We start from the raw sequence: 10,359 nt of genomic DNA on the forward strand, positions 1-10,359 counted from the left end.
TTGTCTCTCGACATACTACTCTCTACTGTTGTCTCTCTGCATACTACTCTCTACTGTTGTCTCTCTGCATACTACTCTCTACTGTTGTCTCTCTACTGTTGTCTCTCTACATACTACTCTCTACTGTTGTCTCTCTGCATACTACTCTCTACTGTTGTCTCTCTGCATACTACTCTCTACTGTTGTCTCTCTGCATACTACTCTCTACTGTTGTCTCTCTGCATACTACTCTCTACATACTACTCTCTACTGTTGTCTCTCTGCATACTACTCTCTACTGTTGTCTCTCTACATACTACTCTACTGTTGTCTCTCTACATACTACTCTCTACTGTTGTCTCTCTACATACTACTCTACTGTTGTCTCTCTACATAGATGCATTGATAAATAGAAGTTATTTATTTCAAAATATAAAACGTTACACTTCATAAGGTATTGTATTCATAACATTCATTGTATTGATTGAGAAGCGCTGGGCTAGAGGCTCAGACTTTGAAGTTAAATCTGGATTTCTGAAGTTGTTTGTCCCTCTCGGCTCTCCGTACCTCAAAACCAGCAGCCGGCGAGCAGCTGTTCAGACAGACTGCCGAGCCACGTGGAGATCATATAGCAGAGGGATTAAAACTCCACAGCAGGAGGACGGCCGTCTGGCCAGGAAAACAACACATGACCGTCCCGTCTGGGCGAGGAAACACAGAACAGCAACCAGACTCCTCTCCGCTGTGTGAAACGATCCCATCAGCCTTTTCCAACTGCATTCTGCAACTGAAATCTTCTACTTTATAATACTTTAAGTGTTGGAAAGCTGCAACAACGCTAGAGCTGCAAAGATGAAACGATAAGCCTTTGACTATTACATTTATAAACTGCTTGCCGGTTCCATAAGCATTATTAACAGATACAAAAAAATGGCATTTTCTCATTCAAAAGAACAACAAAAGACGGAGCATTGCAGCCAGTTTCTTACGGTTAGGATTCCTTCAGTTCAGTTGGTAGTTTTGGTAATTTTGTTAGTTCTTTAGTCTTAAACTGCTGGTTTTGTCTTCTTGTGCGTCTGGTTTTTGAGTACGGCGAGCCGAGAGGGACAAATAACTTCAGAAATCCAGATTTAACTTCCAAGTCTGAGCCTCCAACATGACATCATGGCTTCGCTTAAACATACACGCCACTTTCCTAAAGCCAAGTGGCGTGTTATCTGTACGGGTTTTGAGCTATCTGCGTGTATGTCTACGCTGTATACAGCGGACGGCAGTCTGCAACGTCACAGCATAAACATACACGCCACTTTCTAAAGCCACGTGGCGTGTTATCGCGAGGCTATGGTTGGGTTTAGGAAACGTCACACGCGGGACCTGATCCCCGGTCTCCTGGGTGAAAGGCCAATAATGGCGTGTCATACATATCCTTCGTGATCCACTTCCGGGATTGCTACGGTGCTGCAGGAAATTCCGCTGGATGCAGGTATTTTCCGTCCCCTTCCTCTGTCTCTGTGTTGGCGTTCTAACCTCCGGCTGATTTGTGAGGACTATGGTTAACTGCTCCTCAGATCTCTGCAGGGTAAATCCAGACAGCTAGCTAGACTATCTGTCCAATCTGAGTTTTCTGTTGCACGACTAAAACTACTTTTGAACGTCCACACGTTCCACCAAAACAAGTTCCTTCCTGAGGCTATTTAGCAGAGGCACCGTGGCTCCGTCCGGAGCTTAGCCCCGCCCACAATGATTGTGATTGGTTTAAAGAAATGTCAATAAACCAGAGCAGGTTGTTCTCCCATCCAGGAATGCTGTGTGGACTAGACAGACCTTCCTTCAGCGCGCTTTGGAGGAAGGTCTGGCAATGCGAGACTATTGTATTTTGACCTGGCCCACATACCAATATATGTTCACAATAAATGTTGGCCCACCTAGCTTTTGGGCACTTTTTGTTTTGATGGCTAAGTTAGTTTTTTCAGACTTTTTTTAGGGCTTTATGTCGACCATCTTTGATAAAACTAAACTTAGTGACGCATCTTGCACTTAATAGTCGAGCTTTGATTTTCTCGTGTCTCGCTTTTTCTGAAGTTTTTTTTGTCCTTTTTTGTCGCTTATATGGCGGCTGAGTTACTTTTCTGCAGACGTTTTTTAGGGCTTTATGTCAACAAAACGAAGTGCGAAGGCTCTACGAGACATGCAATAATACACGAAATGAAGCACGTCAAACTATACATTAGAGAAGCCCTGATTTTAAATATGAAATGCACTGCCCCCCCCCCTCTCATGTGCAATTCTTTTTTATCTATACATTTGAAATGTTATGCCCTGATTAGATGTCTTTCACCGATCAGAAGAGCTCCTCAAATGTCAGTGTATGTTACCACGTACAATGACAACAAAGGCTACGTTATCTCATCTTTTTAAACAATTAATCGAGGAAAATAATTGGCAGATTAATCAATAAAGAAGATGTACAGTATATAAAGGTTATAGTAGGGCTGGGACCTACCTAACCAACATAACGTTTAAATTAGGGATGCACAGAATCCAGGATTCGGCTGAATATTGGGCTTTTTGACGGACGTTCGGTTTCTGTCGACGTGATGACAGCGTCGTTGATTACAGGAAGGTGTTTACGTAGGTGGAGCGTTCAATGCAGCAGGCTGAGAGGAAGTGGAAATGGAACTGGTGAGCAGAAAAAGTGTTGTTTGGCAGTACTTTCAGTCAAAAGAAGGCCATTCAAGTCCAGCTACATGTTCAATCTGCAATGCTGATTAGTCTGGTGGTGGCGAGGACCCTAAACAATACACAACATCACCGCTGTTACAACATCTGGTATGAAACATCTGGAAGAATACGAGCTGAGCATGAAGGAATCTACAGACAGCAGCCAGAATGCAGCAACTTCAGGTACGGCAAAGGAAGGACAGTCACTGTTTACTTCATTAATGTGTTGACTGTGTTCATGGACTGAGGACGGGACGAGGACTCAGCAGAACCTCAACCAGGGGATTCAGGATTCAGCCGAACCCCAAAAATCTGGATTTGGTGCATCCCTAGTTGTCTTAAATCACGTTAACAGTAGTGTAGTCACGTGACACCAAGGCACGTACCGAGGTTTCACAATCAGCCCTAAATCTTATTAACTGGAAACGGTAACCCGTATATCTTCAGAAAAGTCTCCAGTAACATCTTTTCACCTTTTTAGACAATTAATGGAGAAAATAACTGGCAGGTTAATCAATAAAGACGATAAACGTTACAGTTACAGACAGCCAGGCAGTGTGCACACACTGATCTGATCAACAACTGATCGTTTAAGGCTAGTCAAGACAATAACTTAAGGATTCATCCACACACACACACACACACACACACACACACACACACACACACACACACACACGTACCAGCTTCTGTTGGTGAATCTAAACAGACGCAGTCGTAATGCAGCTGAACCTCGCTCGCCGCGCTCTCTCTCCTGCTGCAGCTTTTCTGTGGCAAATAGACGAAGCCCCGAAAACAGCGCCTGACACGGATGCCGACACACACACACGCGCAGCTGTGTGCCGTTTGTCTGTCCGACTGTCCTAGCGACCGTCCGACTGACACACACCGATGTAAAAGACTCTCCCAATTCTCTCTCTCTCTCGCTGCTGTCTGTCAATGTCCCTCGTCCTCGCAGAAAAACATTCTGCCTCGAGCCGACTGCACAGCACCGTCACCGAGACGCTGCAGCACACACACACACACGAAACACACACACGGGAAACACAAACACACACAGTGGGGGCGGGGAGAAAGAAAGAGAGAGAGAGAATAAAAGGGGAGTATCGCTCGGCCGACAGTGATCCGCCTCCTCCTCCTCCTCCTCCCAGCATCTGTCACACACACATACGCACACAGAGAGGCGCGCACGCACACACACACACACACATACGCACACAGAGAGGCGCGCACGCACACACACACACACATACGCACACAGAGAGCGCACGCGCACACACACACACACACACACACACACACGCACGCACACACACACAGAGACGCGCACGCACACAAACGTAAGCACTGCAACAACATGAACCTGCACTTCATGAGTCCTCACAGCCATGTGTTTGGCCCGTTAAACACAAAAAGAGTTCAAGTTAAAAGAAAAAGATCGAATACGATCGTGACATTTTTTTATTCAATTACACACTGACGGAGAATTTAGTGAGCACTCATCCATCACATTACACAGAGACACACACACACACATTACACAGACACACACACACACACACACACTACACAGACACACAGACACACACACACAGACACAAAGACACACACACACACACACACACACACATTACACAGACACACACAGACACACACACACACACATTACACAGACACACACACACACACAACACACACACACACACACACACACACACGCAGACACAGACACACACACATAGACACACACACACACAGACACAGACACACACAGACACAGACACACACAGACACAGACACACACACATAGACACAGACACACACACATAGACACAGACACACACACACACACACACACACACACACACATAGACACAGACACACACACACACACACACACACAGAAATTGATATATTACCAGATATATATATATAGATATTAAAACATGGAGATGCAGAGCAGCGAGCTTTAAGGGTCAGTAGTCTACAGTCAGACAGTAGGCGCTGATGTGTTCATGCACTCAGCTGTGAGTGTCTTTCCTCCTCCTCCTCCTCCTCCTCCTCTTCCTCCTCCTCTTCCTCCTCCTCCTCTTTCAGTCGGCCTCAGACGCTCAATTCAACTTTAATGCGTGTGTAACGAGATCAGAGCTGTTTCTGACCGACAGCTGAATCACCGTGGCTCTACACAGCCAAAGGTATGTAGACAGATGAACATTATATACCAAAAAGTCAGCAGTCGGTGCCAATACCAGCAAAATAACACGATTCTCGATGCCAATTTCGATACCACGGTTATAAAAAAAAGAAGGATTTTCTAAGATTCCACGTAAATATCAAAATGTCATGACAAGACATACAAAACATGTGCAACAGAGCAGAGAACAACATGATAAAGTGCAATGAATGGCCATAGTGCAACAACTAGTGTCCCCAGACATCTTTTCAAAAAGGTACTGTGCAGAAACAACAACAGTGTTTCTAACACTGGGCTGAACGATTAATCGCATTTCCTAATCGCAAAGGCTGGCGAGAGCAAATCAGTCTCCGCACTCCGCAGAGAAAGCGTAGACTTGGCACGCTAACGCTACGCCGTACCTTGAGCAGATTTCTGTCATTCAAACAACTCTTGAGTTGTAGTTTTAAAACTTTTACAGCCATTTTAATAAAATGAAGGGTTTTATTCGGGCTTGAGTCCATACATTGCTGCATGTCACGCTAGTAAACACTAATAACACATTACACAGCAGGTAACGTTAGCCTACCGTTAGCTACAGTAAACACTAATAACACATTACACAGCAGGTAACGTTAGCCTACCGTTAGCTACAGTAAACAATAATAACACGGTACACAGCAGGTAACGTTAGCTACAGTAAACAATAATAACACGTTACACAGCAGGAAACGTTAGCTACAGTAAACACTAATAACACGTTACACAGCAGGTAACGTCAGCCTACCGTTAGCTACAGTAAACACTAATAACACGTTACACAGCAGGTAACGTCAGCCTACCGTTAGCTACAGTAAACACTAATAACACGTTACACAGCAGGTAACGTTAGCTACCATTAGCTAGTAAACACTAATAACACGTTACACAGCAGGTAACGTTAGCCTACCGTTAGCTACAGTAAACAATAATAACACGTTACACAGCAGGTAACGTTAGCCTACCATTAGCTAGTAAACACTAATAACACGTTACACAGCAGGTAATGTTAGCCTACCGTTAGCTACAGTAAACAATAATAACACGGTACACAGCAGGTAACGTTAGCCTACAGTAAACACTAATAACACGTTACACAGCAGGTAACGTTAGCCTACCGTTAGCTACAGTAAACAATAATAACACGTTACACAGCAGGTAACGTTAGCCTACCGTTAACTACAGTAAACACTAATAAGTTAAGAAGTTAAAGCCTGAGCAAGAACAATCTCTGCTGAGTTGTGTTGGTGGTCGTGATGTTGTGGCCCTCCTCCCCACGGGGTTCGGGAACAGTTTGATTTTCCAGCTCGCTGTCAGTACACGATCCGTAACGCCCGTGAGATCCGTTCTGCGCATGCGCAGAAACGCAACGTGTCTGATCAAATCTGAACCAAACACTACACAATCGGACAGGTTTCAGCAGGAATGTGACCCGGAATTGGGGAGAATTTAACAACATTGCCAGCTAAGATGCCATGTTTACTGCCGTTAGCATGTAGCTACTATAGTGTTTACTGCAGTTAGCATGTAGCTACTATAGTGTTTACTGCAGTTAGCATGTAGCTACTATAGTGTTTACTGCCGTTAGCATGTAGCTACTATAGTGGTATACAGCAGTGGTGGCTGGAAGAGCTGTCATCCCGTCTTCAAAAGGACACTTATGTACGTTTACACTTCATCGCATTAATAATAGACAGTCTATGGTTATTAGTCAAGACTAAGTATTAAAAGTAAAAACATTAACATAAACAACACAACGACGACGTCGCTACACGGTTTTGGATCAGTGATAAGTCTCGATTGTTTGTAGCTACGACTATTGTATAATAAAGATTTAATAAAAAAGTTGTGATGTTTGGTCGTAAAGTGTTTCAACACATGCGTGGTACAAATCGCACAGGGACATCGTTAGTTTTCTACTACGTAATTATGCGCAGAACGGATCTTACAGGTCTCCCAGCTAATCCTGCCTTGTACTACTGAAGTTGGAGAAACAGCTAGCTAGCTCATGTAGTCCTTACCTAGCTACTGAGCGTGTAGTCCTTACCTAGCTACTGAGCATGTAGTCCTTACCTAGCTACTGAGCGTGTAGTCCTTACCTAGCTACTGAGCGTGTAGTCCTTACCTAGCTACTGAGCGCGTAGTCCTTAGCTACTGAGCGTGTAGTCCTTACCTAGCTACTGAGCGTGTAGTCCTTAGCTACTGAGCGTGTAGTCCTTACCTAGCTACTGAGCGTGTAGTCCTTACCTAGCTACTGAGCATGTAGTCCTTACCTAGCTACTAAGCATGTAGTCCTTACCTAGCTACTGAGCATGTGCGCCTCCCAACAAAGATGTGACAGCAGTGAGAGGTCTCACTCTGTAGCTAAAACAGAGACCTGAACACAGGGTGAAAAGAGGAGCTGCAGCAGTGGGCAGTACAACTAAAATATGGTGTTTTCTGAAAATTAAACCATGTAAACCTATTCTGGTACAACCTCAAAATACAATTATGAAGCTGAAAATGAGCAGAATATGGGCGCTTTAACAGTCAAAGACAGGCATGAACATGAAAACAAAACATGGTGAAGTCTCTTGTGACGTCACAGGAGACACACACACACACACACACACACACACACACACACAGAGAGAGACACACACACACACACACACACACACACACACACACACGCACGCACGCACGTCAGCACGTTGATGTCGCAGAGAATAAGGAAGTTGTGTATAAAGTGTGCCTAAGAGCAGTTAGCTGGTGTTTGTGTCTGTTTATCTGGATTTTTACCTTGCAGGGGAACGGCAGAGTGGACGCCACCTTCTCCATGGCCAGGTTCCGGATGCTCGGGGTGAGCGGGCCTCGGCAGGTCGGACAGCAGCTCAGCTTCTGGCGGCACAGGTTGCAGACCAGGTGACCCGCCTGGCACTGCAGGATGGGCGGCAGGACGTAGTCGAAGCATACCGGGCACTCGAACAGCGCCGTGAGCTCCGGGGACTGCCCGGGTAGACCGATCGACAGAGACACAGCAGGGGAAAGGGCAGCGGACCCGGCCACGGTGCTCACTCCGGCGGCTACTCCCGCAACAGCAGCCGCCGCGGCGCCTCCCGATCCTCCGTGCTTTCCTCCGCCCACTTTCCCGGCCCCGAGTCCTCCACCACCGGCTCCGTCTGGGGACGGACGGCTCATATCTTCCAGCTGCGGTCCGTTTCCTGTGAACTGCTGAGCGGGCGGTAACGTCATCTACTGTTTACTACCGGACGACGTCGCTCCTCCTGCTGCTGCTACGTGCCTTGAGTGCTTGGCTCCCCCGGAGACACAACATGGCGGCTGCCAGTTTGTATCAACTGCCGCTTCGCTCTCATTGGACGCTGCGTCACAGATTGACAGGGCGCTCAGCCAATCAGAGAGTGGAGTCGTGTCATTATGGAATGCGTGGCAGCAAAGAACTGAATTATAAACAAAACATAACAAACAAATAAGCAATTAAGACTTTTAAGTTATTAAATGATTGTAATATGAAATGATACGACACAAACTCCGGCATTATGAAATGTATTGTCTTTGTAAAGAGCTTTTTTTTCTATAGGCTACTTTTATATGTGTGTCATGTTCTTCTGTTTTTGTTCCGTTTTAAAAAAAAATGTAATTTACCCTTTTTTTAATCTGTATTTTGCGATGTGATAACAGTTTATGTAGGCTATTTCTTTATCTCATTTGGGGAGAAATGTCATATTCATAAAGTTAAATATCTTAATTCAACCCCATCTTTTGATGTAACGTGTCTGTGGCGCCCCTCAGTGGAGGTTCAGGTGTAAATGCATCCTGCTTCTTCATTGCTCTCTTATGTATAATATTTCTTTGTTTCTCTCCGTCCTGATTAGGCTAATACATTGTTTTTCGAGCGTTGTAGATCCCTAGTACTTCTGTCTCGGTTTTGGCCGAATATTCTCTGGTTTTGTAGCTTCAGTTGGCCCAGTATTCTCTGCTGTCTCAGTCCTGGTTAGGTCCAATATTCTCCAGTTTTAGCCCTAGTTTGGTCCAATATTCTCCAGTTTTAGCCCTAGTTTGGTCCAATATTCTCCAGTTTTAGCCCTAGTTTGGTCCAATATTCTCCAGTTTTTTGTAGCCCTAGTTTGGTCCAATATTCTCCAGTTTTAGCCCTAGTTTTGTCCAATATTCTCCAGTTTTAGCCCTAGTTTGGTCCAATGTTCTCCAGTTTTAGCCCTAGTTTGGTCCAATATTCTCCAGTTTTTTGTAGCCCTAGTTTGGTCCAATATTCTCCAGTTTTAGCCCTAGTTTGGTCCAATATTCTCCAGTTTTAGCCCTAGTTAGGTCCAATGTTCTCCAGTTTTAGCCCTAGTTAGGTCTGATGTTCTCCAGTTTTAGCCCTAGTTAGGTCTGATGTTCTCCAGTTTTAGCCCTAGTTAAGTCCAATGTTCTCCAGTTTTAGCCCTAGTTTGGTCCAATATTCTCCAGTTTTAGCCCTAGTTAGGTCCAATGTTCTCCAGTGTCTTAGCCCTAGTTTGGTCCAATATTCTCCAGTTTTTTGTAGCCCTAGTTTGGTCCAATATTCTCCAGTTTTAGCCCTAGTTTGGTCCAATATTCTCCAGTGTTTTAGCCCTAGTTTGGTCCAATATTCTCCAGTTTTAGCCCTAGTTTGGTCCAATATTCTCCAGTTTTAGCCCTAGTTTGGTCCAATATTCTCCAGTTTTAGCCCTAGTTTGGTCCAATATTCTCCAGTTTTAGCCCTAGTTTGGTCCAATATTCTCCAGTTTTAGCCCTAGTTTGGTCCAATATTCTCCAGTTTTAGCCCTAGTTAGGTCCAATATTCTCCAGTTTTAGCGCTATTTTGGTCCAATATTCTCCAGTTTTAGCCCTAGTTAGGTCCAATATACTCCAGTGTTTTAGCCCTAGTTAGGTCCAATATACTCCAGTTTTAGCCCTAGTTAGGTCCAATATACTCCAGTTTTAGCCATAGTTTGGTCCAGTATTCTCCAGTGTTTTAGCCCTAGTTAGGTCCAATGTTCTCCAGTTTTAGCCCTAGTTAGGTCCAATATTCGCCAGTGTCTTAACCCTAGTTTGGTCCAATATTCTTCAGTTTTAGCCCTAGTTTGGTCCAATATTCTCCAGTTTTAGCCCTAGTTTGATCCATTATTTCCATCATAACTACTACAGCCACTAGAGGGCGCTACTACTATGAGCGTAAAGATGAGTCTTAATTGCTGCTTGAACTAACAACCTCAGGGTGTTTTTGGGGAAGACAATCTCATGACATGCCCAAAGAATGATTCTAAAACCTGAGTAATACCGGCATAACCCACGTTTTACAGTGTTTTTCAACTGCTTACACACACACACACACACACACACACACACTCTAGAACATTATAAATGTAGATATAGGCCTGTGAAAGACAAGAGCTTTAGATTATGAACAACAGTGTGTACATGGT

At 44.6% G+C, this 10,359-nt stretch overlaps 1 protein-coding gene across 1 annotated transcript in view; it reads right to left on the reverse strand.

The window, feature by feature from the left end:
* siah2l (seven in absentia homolog 2 (Drosophila)-like) overlaps positions 1–8,248 on the reverse strand; it is a 23,613-nt gene extending 15,365 nt beyond the window's left edge. Inside the window, exon 1 of the mRNA XM_078265228.1 lies at positions 7,694–8,248. Within this exon, the coding sequence (XP_078121354.1) occupies positions 7,694–8,146 (453 nt within the window). The 5' untranslated portion in view covers positions 8,147–8,248. The remainder of the gene's footprint in view (positions 1–7,693) is intronic.
* Between the last annotated feature and the right edge of the window lie 2,111 nt (positions 8,249–10,359).

The sequence above is a fragment of the Sander vitreus genome, chromosome 13 (genome assembly GCF_031162955.1).
Source record: "Sander vitreus isolate 19-12246 chromosome 13, sanVit1, whole genome shotgun sequence".
Lineage (NCBI taxonomy): Eukaryota > Metazoa > Chordata > Actinopteri > Perciformes > Percidae > Sander > Sander vitreus.